The 26,957-nt window shown below is 40.3% G+C and overlaps 1 protein-coding gene across 1 annotated transcript in view; it reads right to left on the bottom strand.

Moving 5' to 3' along the window:
* PCNX2 (pecanex 2) overlaps positions 1–26,957 on the bottom strand; it is a 159,806-nt gene that overhangs the window by 61,348 nt on the left and 71,501 nt on the right. The window contains exons 18-21 of the mRNA XM_040597716.1: positions 21,375–21,467; positions 20,713–20,863; positions 16,458–16,599; positions 11,224–11,401 (exon numbers count right to left, since the gene is read on the bottom strand). Of these exons, the coding sequence (XP_040453650.1) occupies positions 11,224–11,401; positions 16,458–16,599; positions 20,713–20,863; positions 21,375–21,467 (564 nt within the window). The remainder of the gene's footprint in view (positions 1–11,223; positions 11,402–16,457; positions 16,600–20,712; positions 20,864–21,374; positions 21,468–26,957) is intronic.

Raw genomic sequence — 26,957 nt, 5'->3', positions numbered from 1 at the left:
GGCTGCATTTTCAAGATCAAAGCATCCTACCATAAAAATGTTGTGTTAATGTGAATTTTTATTGTTGTGCAGCACAAATTGAAGAGCACACTGAATTTCCTTTTGCTTCCTGTAAAATACGCTTGGTGCTGCAACTAGCAGTTTCTGATTCAAGAATGATGTTTACTTATTCTCTAGAATATTTTTTTCCCTGTCAGCTCTCTTGGCATCAGGCCAAAACAGATCTTATGTCTTGTCTGCATTGAGCCATGAGATTCATATTGCAGAGAAGGTTCCTGACAAACCGTCAAGGAAAGCTTTGGCCATCAATAGACGTTAGTGCTCAACACACATACAAGTTGACAGTGAAACAGGAATATATGGGATATTTCATGCTTATATAGCAAATATATGTTGAATTTCCTACAAGTAGATATTTTTTTTTGAGTTAATGAAAAACAAGACATTGACAACATCCTGAAAGACACTGAGGCTATACCAATACTCACATATTAAATGCTTCCGGGGAAATGTTCCCAGGCACTAATATTGCGTACGTTGTTAAATTGTTAGAAAGGTCCCTGGGAAGGTTTTGGTCGGGCCCAACTAGCACTCTTCCAAGCAATCCCCAGGCACCCCCCTTTCGAATGAAAGCCCTCCACGGTCCATTTCCAGGTGGCAGTTCCATACCTCCACCCTGCCTACAGACTAGGAGAGTTTATTAGCGCGGACACAAGCTTCCCCATGAGAGCTGGCCTCAGGGACAGAGCTTCCAGGCACACTTCATGGACTAGCACGTTGGCAGTCACAGAGGACGCACTGGCTAACTCATTTCAACCGTCCTTCATTACCACCCCCAAAGTAACACTTGGCCATCTGTATCCACATCAGCAATGTGTTTACAAGATGTTTCACGGAATTTCTCTATGAGTTGTTGTAAATAACTGCAAATGAATTGGGAGGGAGGTAAGAATGACTAACATTAATGCATTTTGGTCCGTGTGCTACCAAAGGAACACAAAGTAGCTGCTAACTCTGGTGATAACCAGTGTCATGCTAACTCTAGTTAAACTGATAAACCTTCCAGCTGAGACCCAAGCAGTGCTTCACATGCTTTCTGTGCTTTAGCACGACTCAAATTAGGAGCAATATGCAAAATACTATTTTAACTATGTTAACTTTGCACAGGCGTACTATTTAAAACCACCAAAGCAAGCAGCTATGATCTCTTCAAGGCACAGCCTGCTTACCCTGTGCTTAGATGAAGTATGAGAAATTGCTATTCTACCAGCTTTGGTTCCTCTCAAAAATACTACATGTGTACTTGAAAATGACAACATTCGATAAAGTAGGCAAGTAAACCTGAACTGAAACTAGGACTCACTTCTATGTATTTGAACCCTCTTCAGCACACTGCAGGGTTGCTTTGTTTTGCTTAATTTTTATGTATCTGAAATGTCTGAATGAACAGCTGGGAGAAAACTGTATCTGCTAAAAGATTTAAGTAAAGGGCTGAGAAAGCTAATGACTCACATCTGAAACCTCAAAAATTCAAAACTGCAGCACAAACTAGCAAAGTTCTGCCTGTTACAGACTGAAATCACAAAGCCATAAATCACCCCAGCTGCGCTCAAAGCCCAGGGTTCATCAAAAGGTTTTCAAAACTCAAATAAAATTCAGCTTTTGCCTTTGCTAAGAAACCGAATCCATAAGGAGACCCTTCTGGCTTCTTGTTCCATTACATTGTTTTAATAATTTTTTAATATTTACACATTCTTGCGAAACAGGCCACGGAGGCCAAGTTCCCTGTTGCTTCTAACAAGTCCTCCCACTTCTACACCAACCACTGCTTCAGCTTGCTGTTGTTTCTTTCAGCACTTGCCTCTTGGCTAACGTTGCTACCAGGCAGGCAACGGAGCTCATTTCCATTCGCAAGAACAAGAAGGTAAGAAGAACGCTCTAGTGAACTTCTCTTCATTTTTGAACCTCTTGAGAGGCTTGGAAATGTGCGATTACCAAGCTACTGCTTTCATTAAGAGTTGTCGAGTGCCTCTATTACCCCTTAAATCACTGCTTCCAGGGCATGTTCTGTAATACAGCTGAAGAGTAACACACCATTTGCATTCTACCTATGTAACCGTCATTGCTAAAGGTGATGCCACCTGGCAACTTTAATACAGAGATTTAGGAAGGGGGGACTTGCCTTTACATTTTCTCTTTTTCATTTGGTAGAACCAGCTGAAAAAGTATTTCTCCCTGCCATTTTTACCCAATTTACAATATGCTTTCTCCTTTATCTGATAAAGGAGCTCCAAGCATTCGGAAAGCGCAATTGCTTTTGTCACGGGAAGAAGATGAAGCTCCTAAAAAACACCTTCATAAACAGGAGGAAGCTGATCCTCAGAAACAGTCATTCCCTTATTTCAACTATAACTAACTGCATTTCAGTCTTCAGTGATCATAAGACACCAGCTAAAGAGGAAACCCGTCCACATTTTTTTAAGTAGTCAGAAACAATATAGCATTTGAAAAGGTTCGAACAGCCAAAGCCCCTCTGGAGCTGCATCCAGTGAGGAAATGAAAAGGCAAGAGGAAGGACTTCAGCGGGTACATCGGCAGTAAGAGACAGACTGGGGGGAGAAAACATGGACTGGCTGTTGAACGGGGCAGGGGACCTGGTGACAAAGGGCACGGAGAAGGCCAAGGTACTCAACGCCGGCTTTGCCTTGGTCTTTACTGGCCAGCCTCCAGGAATCACAGGGCCCTGAGACCTGTGGGAAAGCATGGAGAAACCAAGACACCCTAAGTGAGAACGATAAATTAAGGGTACATTTAGACAACCTAGACAAAATCAATTCCATGGGACCTAACGGGACACCTCAGCCCTTCCATGAATCTGTAAAATATGCAATTTATCCTCTGTAAAGGTTTCTTTGAATGAGGGTAATAACTTGCTCCTGAGGGTGTGAGGTATACTTTTTAACAGTGCTAGATACAAAGGGGGAACCTTCCCATATAAATTAGGAAAAAAAATAATAATCTCTGCTGAGTTTTAACCCTCTCTTCATAATGATTTCCTCAAACATGTATAAAAGAGTAATTTTTCATTAAGACTTCTGCATCCCAGTTTAGGATGATTTATACAAGAATATTTTTATTAAGCCTTCTTAGATCATCTATGTTTTCTACAGTTCACTAAGCAGAAAAATGATATATTACTTAGGGGACATAAAGTTCTAATATTCCTATATATCTTTACTCATGTGACAGTTTTGCAGAGTAAACAGTTTTTAAATCTTTGATAAAGAGTTTAAATTATCAGTATATTCAGTGCATTTAAACCAGCACATTCCCACTACTTTCAAGTGAAAGTGCAGAACATTCATCCATCTTTCATATTTATTTTATGTGGACACAAACATTTTATCATCTTAATCATCCTTAAATCTTCTGCAAGTTCTGAAGAGCCTCTACAGACCTCTGGTGCATAAGCTAGTGTTCTATACAACTATAAACAGAGAAAAGGCAAAGAATTATCTTTTCAGGGTTTCTTTTACATCTGTTTATTCTTACTTAACAGAATTTAAGTAACATTACAAACTAGAAGTTAACAGAAATTAGTTAATATACATTAAAAAAAAGATTTTGGGAGTCCGAAACATGAAAACGTGACCTCCTTTTGTCAGCTGGGTAGATTCCAGTAAACTGGGCATAGATTAACACCTGAATTTAAATGGCACTGAATGTGAGATGGAGACACCGCAATGCTTTCAGCTTTTGGCAGCCTTTCTATCTGTTTAGCATCTGTTGGGACTCTGTGTGGGCAGAATCCTTGGCAATACTGGGACTAAATAATGCATAAACATTAACATTTTCTTGCTAAGCTTGAATTTTGCTGTGTTTTTTTTTTTAAAAAGTATATGCACAAATTGGTTTTAAACAAAAATAACTGTCATATACATATGGCTATATGCTTTATGTGCAACACAAAATTGAGAGATCAAAAAAGTTAAATGCAGAAAGCAATTATTTCCTGCTTTGAACAGGTACTTCTTTATATTCCTGTTTGGATCCTGAGAAACCGGGATGGATTTGAACTCTAAGATGCTAGGAGGGTATTTAGTTTTTCATGTTATGCTAATTCTAGTCAATTGGTAGCTCCGAGTCTTGGAAGGAAATTCTAATACCTACTGGTAATCTTTTTCTTCTTTTTTTTTTTTATGTCAATAAAAATTAAAATACATTAAGAGGGAAAAGTTGTGAGCATGTATGTGCTTATGGATATGAAATTAAAATTAGGTGAAATAATTTTATTCTAGTTTATGGCTTTGCTTTACAAATCGTTGACTTTCTGGTTTTTATTTAATGTCATTTAAAACAAACTTCACTTATGAAGTCCTACAAAACAAGACTTGCTGGAAATATTAAAGGTTTGTAATGTTTATGTCTTAAGTCATTGTGACATTCTATTGGCATATTTGAAGAGCACGATGTTTGAATCTACAACAAACGCTTTCTGGGCTGTCTTTATTTGCATCTGCTTACAGACATTTGAAGCCTTTATATTGTGGGATTTCAAGATCATTGTCTAATGCAACATATATAAGAGGATCAAATTATAATCAGTCCTAGGCTCTGATATCAAACCTCAGAGGAATATACTCCTGAAACACAGCGCTCAGCAGTTAACATCGACGGAGTACAAAACAGGCTTGTTTTAAACTATTTTGGGTAACAAGCCTCAGAAGCCTTATATTTGAAGTTCAATGTTAACCATCAGGCAGAAGCAAGCATGATGAGGACTATGACAATAAGATGATGATATAACCTAACAGCCCTGGATCTGCTCATGGCAGATGCTGCTTCTTCCTACATTGTCAGATGACAGCAAAAGCCCAGAGAAGGAGCCTGCGGGACTGTAAGAAACCGTCTCCCATATCTCCTGAGGTGGGCAAAAAGGACAAAATCAGAGCTAATCAGCTTAATTTGCAAAGGGCCAGACAAGCAAAATAAATCAGCTGGGAGCTGCACTGATCCAGCCTCTTCAGTGAAGCTTTCACAGGCACGGCTCCTGCCAAGACCGCATCATCCCAGAAATCTCCTTTACAAAAAGCAGACGTAAAAAAAGGCACAAGAGGAAGTTTTGCGCTGAAGTGCCAGATGCTCTCGATTTCTCGTTCAGTGCCTGCATCACCAGATGCAAAACACACCTCTATCAGCAAGAACGTATATGAACACAGTCCTCAGCGTGCAGCCAGCCAGACTGACCCAGGAAGCGTACACCTCCCTGTGCTCCTGAGTGCGTTTGTCGCGTTCTAAAGGAAAAAAACACACAAAAAAAGAGAGAGAAAATGCAATCTGGAAATAGTGTCAGGAACGAAGTCTGACAAAAAGGTCAGTGACAGAAGGCTGAATGAAAAATCAATTAAACCATTTCTCCAATATTACAAGGAAACATGAACTGTACAGTGCTCAAGAGAGTTAAGGCATCTATGGAAAATGCCACTGGGATTATCCTGTCAAATATCAGGTGTAGCCTTGAGTATTTTACTCAGCAGAAAGTGTCTTAACAGGGTTTATATGCCAGATATCAAAAGTTGAGGAAACAGCTGTGAGCCAAGAGGGCGCAGCTGATTAAGATGTTGGATTTCAGTATGCACGAACAGCAAGAAATGGATTAAAATATGAATTAACGACTTAGTGCCAGAAGCTTTGAAGTGAAACACCAGATTTAGAGAAGGATGAAAAATCACAAGGGGAAAGGAAAAAGGCTTTTGACTTATAAGCAGCACCTAAATCAATCAACAGGACATGCCAACTAACCAAGAGTTTTATTGCCACAAAGGCAATAAAAAGATCCAATAGGTTAATTACTTGACCTCAACCAAGGACCAAGAAGGTCAATGCACTTGGTAGCACTTCCTCATAAAATGAAGGAAAACAAGATGACACGCCTAATTTCTTTCCTGTCCAAAGGACTGTGCTGTGGATGTTGAAAGTTAAGCCTCATCAGCACAGGTCTGGCAGGCTGTTACATACTGGCTGTCTTAGCTGGAGTTACTTGTGACATAAAGATCCTCTTTCATAAATTGGATCCTATGGCAGAAAGAAGTATACAGGAAGAGAAAGATTCTTATAAAAAAATGCGGATTCCTTATTAGCTGGAAAATGTATTCTGGGAAAGAAGAAAAAATATCAGACAGGGAAATTGTATTCTTAAGTGAGCTCAGCAGGGGTAAGAGTACTTAGGCAAATGAATTCAGTGTTAATGAAGGCAAATTTAACAAGCTCTGGTTCTTTGATTATTTTGCCTTATGCATGAAGACAAATTCAGAACTCTCAGAGGACTTGACTATAAGAAAATATAAGGTGATTTCATATTTTAGTATTGCTAATTAGTTCATCCACACACACAAATTAAGAGGCCATTAAACTGCCTGCCAGGAACACACAAGACACTGAAAGAGATGCAGAGTTGTGGCCCTATACATTAGATGGCCAGCGACACTGGGTCTTAACATACACATCCAGATCTGTGTAGCAGACGACTGCATAAACTAGGGGTGGCTCTTTCTTTAGGGCTCAAAGGAAGCTACACAGATTTGTCAAAAATACATATTCGAGAGTACGGGTATAATTTCTCGGTTGTGCTCTACAGATGCGAGAGTTGCACGTAGAAGAGCCAGTTCACCACAGTTTGGCACACAGGAATCTCCAACACGCTGCTGGTTGCTAACCGTAGTGAGCAGACTAGCAAAAAAGTTCCACCAGTTTTTTGTAGTAGCCAAGGGCATACTATAGCCAGAAGCCTCCACGTTCACACTACTGAGGTGGGGTTTTTTTTTTTGCTGTCTTTGCTCCTTCAGCTCAATATCAGCAGCACCACCTGAGGCTCCTAAAGCAGTTCAGAGAGACACCGTGACTCCTCGCCACAGCAAGATTTAGAGGATGCCCCTGGCACTGGGTAAAATAGAAAGCCGTATCTTTAAGAGAGCACAGCTAAAGTGCTGTGGACAAGCCTTGCCCTGAGCATCTTTGTTAACACTCAGCCAGTTCCAAACTGATATCCTTGCTGTTCGAATGATTTGCATGGGTTGCCACTTCACAATACCTCTTCATTCTTGACTTGAACAGTTGTTACTCCAGACATCCTTTAAAAGCAGCTCACACATCTGCCAAGAAGGGCAGTGCTGGGCACCGCATTCCTTTCTGACTTTTTTTTTTAATCATACTGAGGAAAGGTGGACTAGATGATCTGTAACATGTGACCATGCTCACACTCTCCCTCTCATACATGTCTTTAATGCGTTAAGAGTTTTTCCGCCGTTTAGTATTATGCCAGTAGACATCAGAAAAGTAGAAGGCAGGCCCATGTTTTCATCATTCCCAAACAATTTATTAAACTGGTTAATATTCCCATATTTTTTACCCTATTACAGAAGACGTCTCAGAGCTTTTCCTACTGTTAGAAGCCTGGGAAGAAATCTCCTAAGTCCTATTATATATTCCACCCTTGCTATGCCTATGAAGAATACATTCTCAGTTATTTGTGGCTTTCCAGTTTCAACTAATATGAACATTCTTATTAACCTTGGCACTGTCATCTTTTAAAAAGTCCAGGGAGAACAACTGGGTCATTTAAAGAGTTTACATGGAGTCATGTAGACCAAGATGTCTGTCTTGATTATCCAGTCTGACATCCTGTAGATGTAGAGTATACGTCATAGCACTACACCCATCATTTCTGAATGAGCAACTGCGTGTTTTTAAAAGGCTGTTCAGCTCTGATTTAAAGAAGGCGTTTTGGATAAAACATTTGTTTTGACAAAAGGAGTTTTGGACAAAAGAATCCCAGGCTGTAGCCAAGGACACAAACTAGGCTGGCTACATGGAAAGCCTTAGCAGAAGAAAGATGGAGAAGTCCTGTTCCACTTAAATTGAAAGCTGTGATCACTCTTAAAAATAAGTAAGGAAGTCTTTCCTAAAAGTTTTTCTTGCTGCCTTCCCAAGACAATTTGAAAGACAAACCAGCACACTCTGCATACACCTAATCAACTTTTATAGCATTAAGTTTTCACATTCTGCAACTTGTCAAAATGTAAACAGCTAATGATATTTTAAAAAGAAGTTAATTAACTGTGTTGCATTAGTAAGTCCTATGATGTTAAAAAGACAAAAAAAATCCATCTCGGTTAAAATATCCTCAGGAATTGAACTGAATAGACTCTTTTGTTCTCTGTGTTACTCAGTGTGGGTGGCTTGGCTATTTGCAAACACAGATAGAAATCTGTGAGCAGCAATTCAGACTTCCATGCCTCAACTTGTTCAGGGAGTAATACGCTCTTTTGGAGCTTCTGATTTGACTAAATTACATTAAATCAACAGCACAATGGGGAAAATGAGGGAAGCACAATCAGTGAGATATTCAGAAATATTCTACCGAACATTATTAGCAAAGTTTTATTCAACATAATCTGCTTCAAGAGTCACTAGTGCAGTTGTGGATGTCTGTTGAATTTAGATGCCTGCTTCCCTGGTGCCTGGCAGAAGAAAATAAATGCTTACTACCACAGTGCTTTGAGAGCATGCAAATATTTTTTTGTGGGGTAACCATGCTTAAAAATTACCATCACTCTGCCTAAAGGCACAGCACTCCTAGTGTTCTCTAATTCTGAAGGTGGTAAGTTGACTTTTTCAATGAATAAGCAGAAACCAGCTATGACTGTGTAGTAAGTTCTGCATAGCCAAAAGTGATGGTAATAGAGACTCTCTCAGGTTTTGGTTTTCTTTTTAAAAATAGTTGCAAACATAAAAATGACTGAACTACAGACAGACAGAATGTGTGAAGACCCATAAACCTTTTAGGAACAGAGGTGGATTGCAGCTTGGTTAGGGCCTATAGTATGGAATATGGAATAAACACACACCATCTTTATCCTCAAGTGCCCATATCTGTTCATAAAGTTCCACAATATTGAACTGATTAAAGCTCAGGCTTCAATTGGGCTAAAGAAAAGTTATGCCTTTTATGATTTGCATTAATAAGACTTTAATTGCTATTTTTCAGATTGGCTGTAATGATCATTGTGTAACTGTGCATGTGATTTTCTAATATAAATAATTCAACCCTTTAACATTAGTTTTTTAAAATGGAACAAGGACAAGTCCACTTGATGAACTGATGACCTGTAAAATTTCAGATATTATCACACTGAAGAAGATGGCAGATCAATGCTAAAACTACATTTTCAGAACACGTCTGTAGTACAAACTTTCGGTCTGGTAGAGTAGTAGTTATTCTAGCAAACATCTCTGCTTAATTTGATACACATCCTTCAGTATCTCATTCTTATTGCTATCGCCAGTCGTTCTACTGTAAATAGTAGCTTTAAACTACTCAAGCAAGTCCCCAAAAAAAAGCCCATTGAAAAGCTTTTACCTACCTCTCTTCCAAAAACCTGCAATAATCCTATTTTTAGGAATATATAAAAAACACCACTATTGTGTGATACGCTCAGAAGATCAACATTTTCAAAATAATTAATGAATAGTATGACTTTCAATTCTAGGGTGCCATTTTTTTGATCCTGTAAAGAGATTTTTGGAGAATGAATTCTAGGACTAAACAGGTCATTATCCAGACATGGGATGTCCACTGATGCACATCACCGACAATCTTCTCCGGAGACAGAAATTCACCCCTTACTCTAGGGAATACAGTAATGCTGACAACTGAAAACTGCCACAATGCTCTGCATCACTTCCACTGCTCATCTCTTGCTCCAAGGTAAGAAGCTTAAAAATTTACTTTAACTGTATTTTAGGATCACGGAGCATGGAGCGGGGGTTCTTTTTAAAGCAGGGTTTGTATCAACTCTTCTCTTCCTTTTCTACTGCCTTCCCTCCCCAAGTCCTGCCTCCTCACCCCCGCAGAGAGAAAGCAGAACAAGGGGTCAGAGGGCTGAAGGCTTGAGGCAGGTGAAGCTCCTATTAAGAGTGTGGTCCAAGAGTTCAGAAAAAAGAAAAAGCCCAAGTTCCCTCACTGACTTATTCCTCCCTTCTCCTCCTCCCTGAGAGCAGCACAGATATGAACCAGGAAAAGCACCGAGTTTCTGCTTCGCTTTTTGCCTGAATGACTGGGAGCTCCCAACATAACACTAACGAACTGCGTCTTTCCTTAGGAAGCCTGGAACTTCTAGGTGGGCATGGACAGTGGTCTGAGCTGACACCCCTTGTGTAGAAGGGCTAAATATCTCCACACACATCGTTGGGCATCTCCACAGCACACGCAGCCGTCAATACGGAACCATGTCTTTCTCCTCTCAGAAATTAAGTGGTGTTAGCTGGGTCATATTCACACATATAGTAGGAATATTTTAGAAAATGAAAACAAGCAAACAAGCCTGACCAAAAAATCCCCAACAACAAAACCAAACACCTCACCAGAACTTCAGAACAAACTGTATCGTATGTTATGGCTGTCAGGGACCAACAAGTTTTAAACCAAAACAAAATACAAAAGAATTGGTAAAAGCATTAGGCAAGCCTTCAATATTTTCTCATATTTTATCAAGTTAAATGCACTTCTTTCAGTGAACGAGCACAGATAGCAAATCAAGACAGGATCTGATCTGACTGGTGCAGAAAGGTCTTTTTTAAAGTAAATTCAACTACAGCACCCTCCAAGAGTTAACAATGTAAAAGAGAGGAAGGAGCTCTGAGGTTAAGGTTAAGGGCAGCATCACAAGGGTAACAGACTGAAAAAAAGGGAAAAGAAAAATGTTAAGGCTGACATTAGGAAAACATTTATTATCATGAGGATGATTAGATAATGGAATAATTTCCCAAAGGAAGTTGTTGAGTCAAACAGTAGAGGCATTCAAAGGAAACCCAGATAAAAACACCAGGCAATTGATCTGGAGGGCAGCCCTGCACTAATGACTCAAGAGGCTCTTTCCAACTCATTGAGGATCTTCCTCCTCTTGAAAACAACAATTCTGAACTTTCTATAGCAACATGTGAACAAAAAGCAAATGCAAAACATTGCACAAAACCAGAGAAGACATTTAACTGGAACCTTGGTTTCAAGGTTTTTTCCTCTATAGTACCAATAAACTGTCTATATATGCATTCATTACTTCTAAGAAATCCTGCCACATATTGATGAGCATGGTGACACTGAGAAGATACATAAAGCTCTGAAAATATATTTACCAAAGTAATGACAGGAGCTATAAAACTTGCCTTATGAAACACGATGGACATCATGAAGAAATCCAGCAAGAAATTTTCTGAAATATCTCTGTAGTCAAATCGGAAGAAGATCACAGTAAAGCTCAAAGTAACAAACTGATTAATAGGATTACAGAACGAGGAGCGGAGGAGTTTCATCCCAGCAACTGTTATCAGGATAATATCACAGCTGTAAGAAAGGCAGAAAGAAAAACCTAATCAAGTCAAAGTCATAAAGCATTAAATTAGGAAGGTCTTAAATACAAGTAGCTGTGCCAGATGTATTTTAGATCACTATATATATCTAAATCTACACATCTTACCGATTTCTGGTATTATTCCCATGTTCTTTTTAATAATCACATTTATTCTACCCATGTGCAACTTCATATTTTTCCCTTATTACACACTTGTAATCTGTAATAATGAAAGAACTCTGTACTAAAAAGAACAGCATTGACTACTAGAAGCTAAGAATCTAAAAAGGATATTTTTACATTGCTCTTAAAATAAAATTTAAGTTTGTGAAGTATCTTGGCACTTCCATTAATACATTACTGTAATTTGAAAAGAAATCTTGAACTCCAGGGTTTTTATTACTATAAATTTCACATGATGATACAGTTTACAATTATTCTCCTAATTTCATTAGCCACAATGTCAAAATTCTGGATAGAAACACTCATAGATGTGAAGTGATTAAAATTCTTACCATTGTTCTTGATTGGAAGGTCAAGTATTTCTATATAGAAATTCCTTCATCAGATGAAAAGAAATTGTGTGTTGCTGTAAAATGTCTGCAATCTGCATTTTACTCTCCCTTCTTACATTCCAGAGAGTGAACTTCAGCTGAGAACTCTAAATAGCCAGTGACCACACAGAAAAAACAAGAAGTCTAATCTTTAAAAATTAAAGTGCTTGCTGCTGTATCTCCAAGAAGGTAACATTCCTCTTTGAACTCTCCAGCAAACAACACAGTTTTCTGTGTAAGAAAATACGATTATCTGAGAAGGAAAGATGGGGGTAATGTGTTGGCACCTCCTGGATTTAAATAACCACTCCAGTTTCTGGATATGTATCTAAACTCTTGAGACAAGGGTGTCCACCTTTTAAAATTTTGGTTGTAAGATTATTACAGAATTAGAAAGATGGTCTTGCTTAGACAACAATTTTGATCTCTTGATAATACAGCCAGTTCTGGGGGTTAGATCCTAGAAAGGTCTCAGACACAGATTATTAATTTCTAGATCACCTGGGTAAATTAAAATCCAACCTTGGCTCCTTCTCCAGCATGAGTGCAGAATCAGGCAGCAAGCAGCTGTCTAAAGCCACCCTATGGAAATTCCTCAGGACAGTGACGTGTCTGAAAATACTCTCCCGCCTAACTCACCTTGACCTCAGTCTGCAGGTGAGGATCCTTTGTCCCCCTTTTGTCCCCCCCATCCCCTCCAGCACACCTCAGCCCTTCTCATCATTCTTGCAGGGAACTGCGCACAGCTCTTTCCCTTCAAATGAGCAGCCGTGCAGCCAGACTTTTCTGCAGCAGCCTACTGGTTACACGGCTTCCCTGGGAAGGAAGGAACCCAGATCCAATCACTTTCCAGCTCTGGAGGGATTCGGACACACATCTCATCCTGCAAGTTACCATCAACTCCTCCTTCCTTGGCTGAATCTGTGCCAGGAAGAGTTGGAAGGTCTTTTTCAGTCCAAGGCGGAGAAGCACTGATGGGCACTGCCCTGAGATGTGACACGGTACCGGGCTCCAGACCACGAACACTTGCACGATTCTGTATTTTACTCAACAACCACTAAAACCCACAGCAACAGGGCCAGGAGCAGGAATTGAAACACATGATTCCCCACTCCTGTAAGAATTTCCTTACTGCCAAAGCAGGAGGAATCACACGCAAACCTCCTATGGCCTCTACTTTCCTGGTAAGTGCTTAGCAGTTGGACTGGTTAATGGAAATGGACAACACCACTTTCTCTATCAAGGTTTTTAAAAGGAAGGAAATCAAAGCAGAGAACTCAATCTTGATCACATACAGGAGATGCTGCAAAACAGCTCTCAGCTCTAAACCTTTTGGTTTCTGGGTCCTAGTCAGGATAAGAGCGGAGACAAGTGATGTTTTCAGAAAGCTCTGGGCATGCTCAGGCTCAAGCCTCCTAATGAACCATCACATCAAATTTCGGAGTGTTTAGTGATATCAGGTACCCTCAGCGTTTTCTGGAAGTTGAACAAGTATATCTGGATGGCAGTTTTGCATGTTGATGACCAAGAACTGTACTGGATCTATTCCTGAAAAGACAACCCAAACCGAATAGAGATGTACAAGTAAACAGCCCTGTGAACTGAGAGCCAGGTGACTTCTCTTAAGCAAGATGCACTTTTTGTCTTTTTGATGTCTTTTTGATGCTGATGAAAACAAACAGGGACTTTAATGCATAATGAGTGACAAAGTAGGCCAGGTATTTGCAAGATCCATGGAAGGTTCTTCTCCATCCTGCTGTGAACCAGAATACCTGCTGCCATGACTGACACTTGACAAGCCAGAAAGCTCTCAACAGGTTTTTATCATTCTAGCAAGGCTCCTGCATCTGCACATTTCCAGCTTGATTTTATTTTATGTGGCATTTATTCATTATTGTGTATCTTCTGTAACGCAGACGTAACTTTATCTGAGTGCAGGTCATTCTAAAGGATCACCAGGACATCACTGTTGGAATGAAATGCCAAGCTTACCTTATTTCTCACCTTGTCAAAGCTGTTCTTTTCAATTTGCCCCAGATTTCTGAGTGGAAAATCTAGTGACTAAGCTAAATAGATTCTGAAGCAACTAGAAGCCATTCCAGTGTGCCCTGTATAAACCGTTTGGATCTCACATCCTTCAGAAAGGAAAAAAATATCTTTTAACATGGGGGAATTTTCACACGGAAAACTTAAAGTTTCCTCCTTGGATCTGTTAACATGTGGAAAATTTCACAAAAAAAAAAAAAAAAAAAAGAAAAAAAAGAGAGAGACACATTTTAAAAAATAATGCTCTCAGGGGTAACAGAAGATAATTTGCTCATTATCCCTCTTCTTTAAAGATACTGCCACACAAGATGCTTTTCCTGGGGCCTGAGAGAGAGAAGGGGGGCTTATTTGTGAAGCCTCCGTGGCAGGTAGCATGGGCAGGCACTGCAGCTTGTCAGCGTGGGTCCCATTAATAACCAGCACATCGGGGTCTGGGAAGCTCAAGCAAACTCTTGGCTGCAAAGGAGCTGTTCTGCCTCCTCAGGAAGCAAACCGCCTCAGTCCCTTAAATCACAAAGCAAGATGAAGCTTCTCTAAAAAACGCATGCAAATTGAGAAAAAACTTCAAATTCAAACCAGGCAAAATGTACCACCTCAGCCACTTTCAGACACGGAGCAGGAGAGTGCGTTCCCTCCTCCGCAGCGTGATGCGGTCTGATCCTTGGGTGAGCAATAACTAAGGAATGTTCCAACAACGGAAACCAACACGTTAGCCCTCAGTAATACTGTACACGGAAAGAGCAAGGAGAACCCAGGACTCCTCACAGGCTTGCAGAGTTGAGGAGAAAGAAGTAGGACCCGAAGATGAACGTTTTGTGCGTGGCATTGCCATGGGAGCTGCTGGGGAAGGGTATTAAAGAGGAGTGCCGGAGAAGAAGGGAGCCTGGGAGTGCTGTGGATAGACCTCAGTTACAAGAAAGAGAGGAAAACACAGGTTTTAAATCCAAGGTGATCACACAGACACAAGGGGGATGGGGAAGGAAAGGACTGTGGTATTCCCCTACAGGCCAAACAATCAAAGGCTGACAAATGTAATTACTTTCTTTAATCTCAAGATTTCTGGGGGACTGACTCACTACTTCTGAACACTTGAGGGAGGTGACGCTTTAAAGTGCAATCTAGCTTGGAGGAATGACTATGTAAAAATAGCACCTTCCTAACCCTTCGTATTTGCTCTGTGCACGTATTCAGTCATGTCTGCTAGTGACAAACGACATTTTGATTACCTTTAGCTCTGCCAGCCTTACAGAACCAAGTAGAGGGATGAGTGTGAACTCAGTTTCACCCTGGACAACACACCTAAGCTCCTGAACCACCTTGGCCTTAGCATCTCCCCCAAGTGCCTGGTTGGAAAAACATTGGTGGGGAACTACACAGGCTATCTCCGAGTGACGGCTGAGAGCCTCTGCGGAGAAGGAGCTGTCTGGGAGGAATATGCAGAAAATCAGATGAACGTCCTAGTCCTAGTTTCAGCCCCTAAAAGCAGGGGCCACGTTTTCCTTATAGCTGTGCAGTCCCTAAAGCTGCATTGCTCTTCAAAAGACAAGAATAATTAAAACAACATGCAATGTTTACATCAAAGTTCTTTTATTTAATATTTAAAGTTAAGAATCTAAATTATTATTAATACTGAGGAACTCCCCCGCCCTCCAGCAGTTTTTCTTGCTGCTGGAACCTTCCTTCCTGAACACAGGCTGTTTCTTTGTTTTTATCATCTGCATCACTGTCATTCTGATAAAAAGACTGCAGAAACTCTGCTCGCTGGGGATACTGCAGTCACTAAGCCTGCTGAATATCTGCAGTAGGCAAGTCACTGACCAAAATATTTACCATAAAAGGCTGTCTGCAAGGATCACACTGAGACCACGGATCAGCATCACCAGTGCTGCTTAATATCAGGCATCAGACTCTGGAAAAACTTGTATCCCTGCCTTTCTCAAACCACTCTTAATGCAGGACTACCCACCATTCTACACTGTTGAATATTTTATTCAGTCTTGCCTTAGAAGACTTGTGCGGTGAAGCTGCTGATAATTCCTTTGGGAGACTACGTCGTAGTCTTAAAAATCCTCAGCTACGAAACATTTCCTGATATCCAGCCTAGATTTCTCATTTTCATCTGATTAATTCTAGTTACCCCACTGTGTTTATGCCCATCAAACACCTGCAGCCTGGTATAGTGTGTCTTGCTTTTAATTGACAGTTAGACATTCCATATATATCTATATATAGCTCCTTAATCCTTTAATTTCTTTCTCTCTCACTGGAGTCATGTCTTAGCATGTGCTAAGGTAGTTTTGCTTTTTTCTTTCAGCAAAGCCAATGATTATTGTACACTGAACTAATAATGCATGAAAGCAAAGTCTGACAAGCAAACAGACATTTAAGAAACAATTTCATTTTTCAGTCTTCAGTCTAAAACCAAATATTCTACTAATCACATACTTACTGTGTACCAAGCTTCTTGTATTTGCTAATTGAGAAAGCATCAATGGTGAGGGCATTCAGTATTATAGCTGGATACAAAATGTATTTCTCAAAGCACTGAAGCCAGACATAGAGCCTTTCAAACCACATCAAATGAGCAGCATCTGAAATAGAAGTTCAGATAACAGATCATTTCATCAAAGAATCAGCATTTTTTGCACTGCAGTACTAGAGAAGAAGCCAGTTAGCTCACATTAATAAATAGAACCAACCAATTCATGAAACAATGGAATTCATAATTCTTTTGCAACAGAGAATAATTTTGTTCTTTTCTGATTTTAGAGAGTATCTGTTTTGCTGCTTATAACTGCACTCATGAGAAGCACTCAGAAACAATAAAAGGTGGTACGTGATAGATGGCAGTTTCTACATAATCCAATTACTTAGTCACTATATTAAATAGTGCTTTTAGTGATGCAACGACTGCAGAGGGACCCTCTCCTGCTCTGGCACCGACCTGGTGGATGACCTAGGGAACTTCCTTTGAACTTTGCGCCTCCTCCTTCCCCATCTTATAGTGGTGAAACACTGTTCATTAGACTGCAAAGCATCACTGACCTCATTGAAAAATGAAATATCCTTTGAGATCTAAAGACTGAAGAATTAACAGGAACTAGAAACTGTCACAGATGTTTCTCAAAACACTTAAAACAGCCACTGTAAAAGTATCTGCCAGGATCACATCATTCACCAGTAAAGAGTATCTTTTTGTGTAGTAGAATCTTCTAACATCACAGTGCTTAATATGAATATTAAACAAAAACTGAATGCTCTGTGCAATCCAACTGCTATGAGAACTTCAGTGAACTGAGTGCAGAAACACTTGTGTACAGACAAAAATAATGTCTTTATTCTCAACTGACCTCAGCCAGACAAGATTATTGGAAAAAAACTGATCACAAAAAGGCAGACCGTGGTATTGACTCCGAAATAACAGTGCTAGCTACCGAACCTCCAATACTCTTCCTTGCAGAAACGATGCATATGGATCCCACACTCCCACATACACCTTTTCAATGACAAGCAAAGACGACGTGCTGAGCCAGCAGATTTGTATGTTCTGCAGGCACAGCTGTGTATTGTATAGGCTCAAAGAGAAAGATCTAAAAGCAATCCTTTCAAATTAGCTTTAAGACATGTTTTACCAGCATCTTAAGCTAAGGCAATGCTCTTGCAAAAATCTGCCTTCAGAAAATATTATGAACTTCTGTTTCTTGTAATAATGTCAAAATATTTCCTCCTCTTATTACCTAAAGGCCACATCCTAAAAGCTCCTACATGCAGCAAAATGCCCATTTTGGAATCTAGCTGTTTTTCTCCATTCCTCTCCCCTCTTCCTGAACTACAAATTGCTCCCAGAGCTCCACTCAAGAACTTGATCCAAATGCCCAAAGCTGAGCTGTGTGTAAGAGCTCAAGCTTGAATAAAGAGATATGCATATCAAGTAGACCAAAAAGAAGGTAGCTGCAGGAGCAGGGAGAGATGTGTGCAGACAATGCAGACAGGAAAAAAAAAAAAAAAGCTTACATTCAGAGGGGGCCCAGGGAAAGATGTGGATGATTTGAAAAAGCTTTACATGAATCTGTGGGGTATAAAACAGCGGTGGGGAGAAGGAGAAAAAAAAATAGTCTCTAGTGTTTCAGGGTTTCTTTCCCACTCAGTCCTGCAGTGGTTTCTACACATCTATTATACCATAAGTTCACAGATCTTGGCCTCAGCCTTTCTTCCTGCAGTCAGGCAAAACAATGACAAGTAATAAATGAGTTATCTCATAGGGGCATCATGAGAACTGGTCTGATAATTGCTATTCCGTGGAAGGCCTGAGAGTTTGAACAGCTCATTCAGAGTCTATGAAACAAAGCCAGGAATAAACTCGTGGAATTGTCAATACCAGCTGCTCGTCTAATTGCAAGCCGCCATTTGTCTCCTCATAGCACTACACTTGTCAAAAATTAGGAACCTGAAAATGAAATTCTATGCAGTAAACGCTCCTCACAGACATCTTCTTTTGTGTACTTGCCCTTTCATCGTCCACACCTGACAACTACAGGATACTGTCCTTTTCCAAGCTTCTCTTTCTACACAAACAGGGAACCTTTAAGCTCAACTCCCACATTTTTCTTACAGGGTAAAAGAAAGAAGACAGCCTGTCAGACATATCTATCAAAGGGATTACACAACCTTTTCCTCAGCCTGTCTCATCTCAGAACATGATAAAAAGCCTCTGCAGCAGACTAAGGGAGTGAAAAAAAAATTATATATATATATATATAATTTTCTCTTGTTTTCTAACACACAACACCAGCTACATTTCAATAATACGTAAGCCCCACAGCGCAGAAATGGGCCACATATAAAACGAGGACTGCAAAAGAAGGAAAAACGCCTGTTGCCCACAGCAGGCAGCATGGGAAATGCAGCTGGATCTCAAAGCAGAAGGAAACCCATCTGGGGAGATCAGTCTGGCAGATCTCTACCCTCAACCTTTTCAAAAGCTGAGTCATTACATTTAGGAAAACAATGTTTTCTGACAAATGAAGACAGACTTAATCAGGACAAGGGAAAGAAATCTTAGAGTAGTCTTTTATGATTAAGTGATGTAACAGACAATAAAACTCGGGTATTCATCAGAATTACTGATCATCAGGGAGAGGAAGCCCTGAACAATGTTTTCAGCTGGGCATGATCCTTAGTAAGATTTATATTTCTACTACACTTTCCTTGGCACATTGCAGTAAAAGTTAAAAGGCAATCTTCAATGAAGTCTCTTGGGTACTTTTTTCATACCCAAACCTTGTTTGGAAAGTAATCGTTTCAAAAGATGTGATTTTTTTTTTTTTTTTAAAAAAAGATTTAAATCCTTAATGCATGGTTTTGCAGAGAGTGATCTGAACTCTTTTGTTGTCTAGCTAAAGAACACTAAAGTCCCTCAGCAGACTGTGTTCTGACAATGCTGTCTTCAAACACCTCAGGAACATACATTGAGAATGATTAAGGCACAGGATCCATCAAGAAATGACAAGCAAGCTTTTGGCTGGTAGCAAAAGCAAGATTAGAGCTGGTGTGGAAAAGAAAAAAACGAACACCTGTGCTTCTTGAAGTACACTGGCTGCTTGCAGAAACAGCTTTATCAGAACAGGAAATCAGACCTTGACACACTAAAATATTTACCGATACTAGCATGTATCAGGGCACTACCCACTGAAGCCAGCAAACATTAGCAAGAACAAATCTTCAAGAAAATTTCACAGTTCCTTTCAATTCTAATGTTCCTCTACGAGTGTTCTGATGGAAACTGGAACTCTCAGTGGCACTACCCTTGCTGTTCAAAGGATATATAGTTATATGCCAGAAAGTAGAAAAATTCTGCCTCAGTTGCATCAATCATTTAAGTTTTTAAATTATATAAAATGCCAACCTATTAAGCATGAACTATAACGTATCAAGCGACACAGCGAGTAACTACTGTAATGTAAAAGCAAAAGGCAGATCAAATGATGGCTCGTGAAAGGCCATTTAGGGCCAGTAAGATGATTAAGGGATAGGTGCATTTGACACAGGAGAAGAAGCTGAGAGAACTGGGATTGCTTAGGCTTGAGAAGACAAGACTCAGGGGTATATTATTAATGCCTGATTGAGGGCATTTTGGCAGTATAAATACTTAATGGGGAGGGTGAAGTGATGGAGCCAGACTGTTCTCAGTAGTGCCCAGTGATGGCACAAAAGAAAGTGGGTACAAACTGAAATTCCATTTCAACATACTTAAGAAAAAAAAAAAACAAACCAAACCAACCTTTCTTACTGTAAGGATGATCACATGCTAGAACTTGTTGTCCAGAACAGTTGGGAAGTCTCCACGCTTGAAGATATCCAAAAGTGGACAGAGCTCTGAGCAACCTGCTCTAGCTGACCCTGCTCTGAGCAGGGGCACTGGAGTAGACAATCTCCAGAGGTGCCTGCCCAGCCGCAGCCGTTCTCTGCAGTGGTCTGAGGAGACTACTTCTACAGGTCCACAGATGTGCTGATGATGGGGGGGGGGGGGGGGGGGGGGGCGGGGGAGGAAATGGAAATGATGGGCTATGCATGCTCTTCAGAAGAGAGAAATGTAAAGCATAATTTATTCTCCCTACTCTGTTCCTTCTGAATATTATTTTTTTTAAACCAAGACAAGCTGCAAGTCATTGCATCCATTCTTTAGGAAAGATTTTATTACAAACCTCTCACTTCCCGTTGCTGGTGCTCTTTGCTTTTAAGGATGGGGTGGGAAATCCACAGCCAGGGGTGATGCTTGCGAAGCTGAGGCAGTAGGTAATGTGTTACAAACCCCACAGTCCATGCTAAAGCAAACAGGACAATGCTGAGAAACGGCTGGGCCGAAAGAGAAAAAAAAAAGGAACACAGTTATAACTTGCAAACAACATTTTTATATAAAACTTCTTTTTTACATTTTTTTAACACTTCCTATAATTGTAATTTTTGTGCAATTAATTTTTATTCCTATGTTCAAACCCTCTGACTCCATAGGTGGATATGGACTTTGAAATATGTATTTTGCACACACTATTAACCAAATTTTTCCTCCCTAAATGAAAGAAAAAAGGCAAGTGATCAGGCTTACTCATTCTGTCCCTCAGGTTCTGTATTATAAAAGAGCTGTGGACATGCAGAGGTTTAAAGAAAGAGACAGCAAATAAGTAACAACGAAATTAATACAAATATCTATAAACTAACTGCCTTGCACAAAGAATGTTATCATGACTAGTATGTACATTTTCACTCGCTTTTCCCACAATCTGTATTCTTTCCAGTTAAAGCACCCTGTGGTTTTGTGTAAGAGATAGTATCTTAGGGGGGAACAAAAATAAAGACAGATACACACCCTTAATGATAGAAACACAGTACTGGCACTGACAGCAAATGACAGAACAGCAGCTGCTGTGCAGACAATGAGATCCGATTTCAAGATTTCTTTCTGTGAAAATAAATATTTTATACAAAATTAGCAAACCAATACTATTTTAACCAAAGTAAATGAGACTGTTCTCAATTACTCACAGTCTGCATTGTGATAAGGCTAATCAGCACTCCCTGATACAAAAGTATTTTCTCCTCTCTGCTTTGGGAAATTATTTCTTCACACTCTAGGTTCATCAAAGTAATCACATTTACATTCATCATGCCTAATTTTAAATTATATTTTTAGATTTTAAATAATTTAGTTTTAGGGTTGAAGAAATGAAAGCTATAAATTTTCATACTGAGTCTGATTCTGTTTAAGGAATATAACTTTTATGTTATGACTTTTTTATTTTGGGGAATCAAAATTCTGGTTCCATTTCCTATTTGCAAGCTTTAAAGTTTCTTCAGATTCACTTTCTCTTGCATTACTGAAATGACTCATGCTTCTCTGTAAAGTCTTCAGAGACACAAAGTTAATACATTTATTATGTTCTAAAGTGACATGTCCCATTCTCTGATTTTCTGTATTGGAAGCCAAATTTTGGCAAGATTTTATGGATTTCAGGCAAGGCCTTTTTCTAGTGTCACTGAATGATAATGAAAGGACACGTCTGCCTTTACATAAAGATCTATAACTAGGGTAGGAGTAATTTTGTTTCTAAAGATTGGAAAATATCACTGTCTTCCCAGCCCATTTTTCTTGTGATTAAAATGTCATTCTCAGTAAACAAACAAACAAGATAGCTTGCGATCTGCGCTATCTTCCGAATTGTACTTCGGAGGTCACCCAAGTGTCTTTGTGAGTAAATGAAAAACTTGTCTTAGATTTATGAGAGGGGCATTTGAGTTCAGCACTCAATACTACTGCTAAGTTATCAAATGAGTAACTATTTGTAGCTTTCGGTTTAGAAACCGACTTACACTTTAATTCAAAGACATCTAGAAAAAAATAGGTGAAATGCAACACTTTTGTTAGAATTAGCTCATCCGATGTCCTGGTGCTGCAATCTAGGTAGTCTTCATGTACCTCATCAGAGAAAAATTAAAAAAACTAAAATAAAGATAGGATAGCAAAACTACGAGTAACAGAGACGAAAAGAATGCAGGCAGAACAAGCGAACAACAGAAGGGTTGTGAATTACAGGGGAAGCTGGCAGCAATCACTATATTTAGGCTGCCTATCGCTCCCTGTTATGAAAGAAGCTTCTTAGCAAAAGGTCAGGAGCACCAGCACTTCCACTTACTGCAGCAGCCCTTTGAAATTCAGCAGGACTAAAAAGCCTTCAGGCTCAAGAATTACTTTTGCTTTGTCCCAGGAAACTCCAGTCTGGCTTAGCTGAATTCTCAACCCATCGCCACCGCTCTTCCCTTTCCCAGGCTGCTCCGGAGCACCTACCTTCAAAAGAAGAGGGCTCCCTCCCCTCCGAGAGCCATGCCCTCTCCAGGCAGCCCTGTACTCCGCAGGGACTGTGAGTAGGAAGGTGTAGGAGCAGAGTCAGGTCTTCCTAAGCCTTCCTGACCATCTTTTCAAAACACAGCCCTGCTGGTCTTGCTCCTTGCTTCTTGGCCGTCATATGCAACAGGAGAATCACAACACGAGGGACCTCTCACAGGAAAGGTCTTCTCTTCCCCTGGTCCCTGCCTCTCCTCACAGGTCCTCTCTGTGCGGTTCAGACCTCCTCTCACTAGCAAGTTGTGTATCCATCTCTAACTCAAGCTGGTTTAGTATGCAGAGCAGTATGCAAAAAACCCGGTCAAAACCCTGATAAAGATGGGTAAGGGAATTACTACCAATGCATGTAATGTAAGTATTTTTTTAAAAAGATGTTGCATACGAAATCTATGTAAAGCAGCAGTTATTTAGCTTTTAAAATTCAGCATCTGAGACAGTTAAGCAGTGCCAGATTTATATGGCACTATTTCAGCCCTTTTGTGAGTACATATTATGAAAAGTCTCGATCAAGTATCATTTTCTGCACAGCTGAATCTAACTACTCAATAATCTAAAACAAGCTTATAGGAACAACAAACACACTCCAATCATATTTTCAAGCTCTTCTGTACAACCAGAAAGGATTACTATTAAAATAACTCATTTCTCTCACAACTGGTTGACTGAAGAAGCTGCCACTTTAAGAACTACATCAAAGTAGTTAGCTGTAAAGTCAGCAGAGGTGATAAATAATGGACATTTTGGGGCAGGGCAGCGTCCTAACTTTCCATTCTGTGCCAGGTCACCAAAGAGAACCTTTGCTAAAGATTACGTTCAGAAGAGAATGTATTGCACAGATTATATTGCACAGGACTAGTATTTCCCACCTTTCCCATTTTTGAGTTTGCAAGCATCCTTTTTAGGGTGCTTTCACTGTTTTTGACACATTAACAATCCCATACAGGAAAAGGCCTACGCTTTTAAAGCAGTGGTTATTATTCAGGTATTTAAACCCAAATTTGACAACTGCATTGCAACTCTGGCAACATCTAAAGTATTTAAAGTATCATACACACCCAGGCCTGCCCTTTTACCCTTGCAAAGAACTGCTTCAAAATGTAAATGCACCGCTCAGCTGCTGACTTGCACAACGGTCCCCACAGGAGCTTCTTCTTGATGTGGCAGACACTTTCCAACTTTGCACAAGATTCAGGTTTATTCCTTCCCAAACCTGAGAAGTAGCTGCTTTTGTTTCATGTCATCCCATAGTGGTCACACGCCCCCCCCAGGAAATGACTGACCCTGGGCTGTTATCTCTGGTTGAGGGGGATTCAGAGCCACCTTCCAGGAAAAAATCTTGGGCATCCACCTGCAGGCTGCTGTGGGTGGAACTGTGGCTGCCACCCTTCCTGCTGAAGGCAGCTAGCTCCTGCAAAGCATGTGTCTACCTTGGACACAACTCTGTTCCCCATCCTGCGCTTAGACCCAGCTGTCTAAAAGCAGGATTTTGGACTCTGTTCCCAAGGCCAGGCACTTCACTGAATGCTGAATAGCCCTACAATGTAATTCCCGAGTCCTTCATTGCCGTTGCTTCAACATGGAAAAATCTCTGCAGTGAGAGATAATCACTGTTACAGCTCGGACTGAAAGCAGGTGCTCTTTTTCCTCCATTTTACACTCAAGGAAAAAAAGAAACCCCAAAACAGCATTGCTCAAAAACTAGAATAAAGAACTAAGGAACACCTCAACTAGATGTGTGAACTGGAGCTGCACACCAGGTAACAAACCCACTTATAGGACAACATCACTACCTTTGAAGCCTCAGAGATTTTACAAGCAGAATATACTATAGTGTCACTTTTTTTTTTTTCCTTAATTATCATAGAAACGTTTAGGTTGGAAAAGACCTTTAAGATCATCAAGTCCAACCGTTATTTTCAATTATGCTTTTGCAGCATTGTACAAATCCTTTTACTAGCTATCTAAATGTTTGTATTAAAGGCCAGGAAGGAAGCTGAGTTTGAATGTAACACATTAGCACCCTCAGGCCACTGGTTAATCTAGTAATCAGCCATGTGGATGCCTACAGAAATTAATTATAATGGTAGGAAGCTCCATTCTCGAAGTTGAATGGTCAATTATCCATCACAGCTGCTTTATAATTCAGGCTTCCAAAGCTGGCAATTCTTACACAGCTATTCAAGCAAAGGAAAATAGTAAAGGTCATGTAACTAAACATTAGAAAGGCTGTATTTATTATTCCTAACATCAATGCAAAGCCACTACAGAATACAACACATTAATTTTCAGTATTAACCTTGTTTGCTTTCAGCTCCTTGAGGAGGTGACTTGGTTCTGTATGCCTCAGGATTTCTGATTAAAACAGGTCCTATTTAAATGGCATGTTATGTAGACCATATGTCTGTATATAGACCAGGGCAAGGCTGTTGTGTTGCATCCTGCCCCTTCTTGCTGCTGACAAGGGGTTAGGAATACTCTCCTCACAAAGGAGCACTCCAAGAGGAAAAAATGATCTACCACCATGGAACCTCCTTCAAATACTGACTTGTCATTTCACCCAGCTTCTGAACTGTTTGAAGATCCTCTTGCAGAAGTTCTGGAAGCTATTTAAAATTTGCTTTTAAGAGTCAGCAGAGTCCTACACCCTAACCATGACTGCTGTTGCTGAAATACGTCAGCAGAGACTGAGGCTTGATTGTGCTCCTCAAACCTGGGGCACGTGCATTTTCTCCTACCTCCCCAGGTAGTTCTTCCCCACTTGCTCTATTAGCACTGCGCTGAGATAGCAGTGGGAGTCTGCTGGCAAACTGGTGTTTAACTGAGACAGAGGTACCAGATAACACAGGGGTTAGACAAAGAGCCTGCACTAATCAGAAATTGCCCTCTCTTTCTTCAGGACATCTCCCAGTGTGCAAGAATTAGCGCTGCTAATTGATATCGTAAGCAAACAATTTGCTTACAGTTTTTATACAGATTGAGGGTAGCCTGGACAGAGAGCCAAAAAACAAGAAGGCAAAGAACCAGCAAGCTCCAGCAACACTGGAGGAAAACAGCCTCTGTCTAAAAGCAGCAGCAGCAGCATGGAGCATCAAATGTGCCAGTCTCCCAAACCAGGTATACTCTGGAAACCAAAAGGTGCCAGGAATCCCACTTAGTTAAATGCAAAAAACACTGGCAAAACAAGACAGGAATGAGGCATGGTGAAGGGAATGGTGTGAAGTGAGGCATGGTGAAGTCCTGTGTCTGGCCAGTCCCACCAGAGTCCTCCCTGTGCTTCTGCATCTTCTGCCCCAGCGGCTCAAGGGCCCAAGTGCAGCTGAACCACTGAGTGACTGTGTTAGTATACTAAGACATCAGAACCCTGTCCACATTCTCGACGTATTTTTATGTCAGTCATCTGCTGTATGACCTCATTTTGAAAATACATCCAAGATCTTAGATGCAAATTTGTTTTTGGGGTTGTGTTTTCAATATATTGAAGCCTTGCTCAAAGCTTCCCTCTGCACTGTGAAACAGAACCAGTTAAGTGGGCAGCCACAGCCACCGTGCCAGTCCCTCGGCAGCACTCCATCTGCAGAGCAGATGAGATCAGACTCCCCTGCTCCAGGAAGGGCACTATCAGCAAAAGACACAAGTAGGTTACAAATAAGTGGGAACAAGAAGCTTTCAATCCAACCTGCCGTACAGCCCACGTACAAGAATGGACTGACAATGAACTGCAGCAATAACCTGCACATCAGAAATACCACAGAGTATTGCAAAACTTTCACAGAAATACTTGGGGTTTTTTTAACTCTGTTACTAGCTGAATGCTGAATGATCATATCGCAGTATGACGCTGTCGTAAACAGTTTAGTTTGCAAGAAACTGTATACAAGCAACAAGCAATGGACATATCACCCAAACTTACGTGGGCCTTACTAGAGTAAGCAATTTAAAATAACATTATACATGGCAGAATATATCTATAAATAACAATAGCAAGGAAAAGTAGGAAACACTGGCAGCGTGAGATCAACTCACGTGCTGAATGTAGGCTGTGTAACACCT

This window comes from Falco naumanni, chromosome 6, assembly GCF_017639655.2.
Source record: "Falco naumanni isolate bFalNau1 chromosome 6, bFalNau1.pat, whole genome shotgun sequence".
In the NCBI taxonomy this organism is placed as follows: domain Eukaryota; kingdom Metazoa; phylum Chordata; class Aves; order Falconiformes; family Falconidae; genus Falco; species Falco naumanni.
The sequence above is the reverse complement of the archived record's forward strand: the minus strand, read 5'-3'. Positions and strand labels throughout refer to the sequence as shown.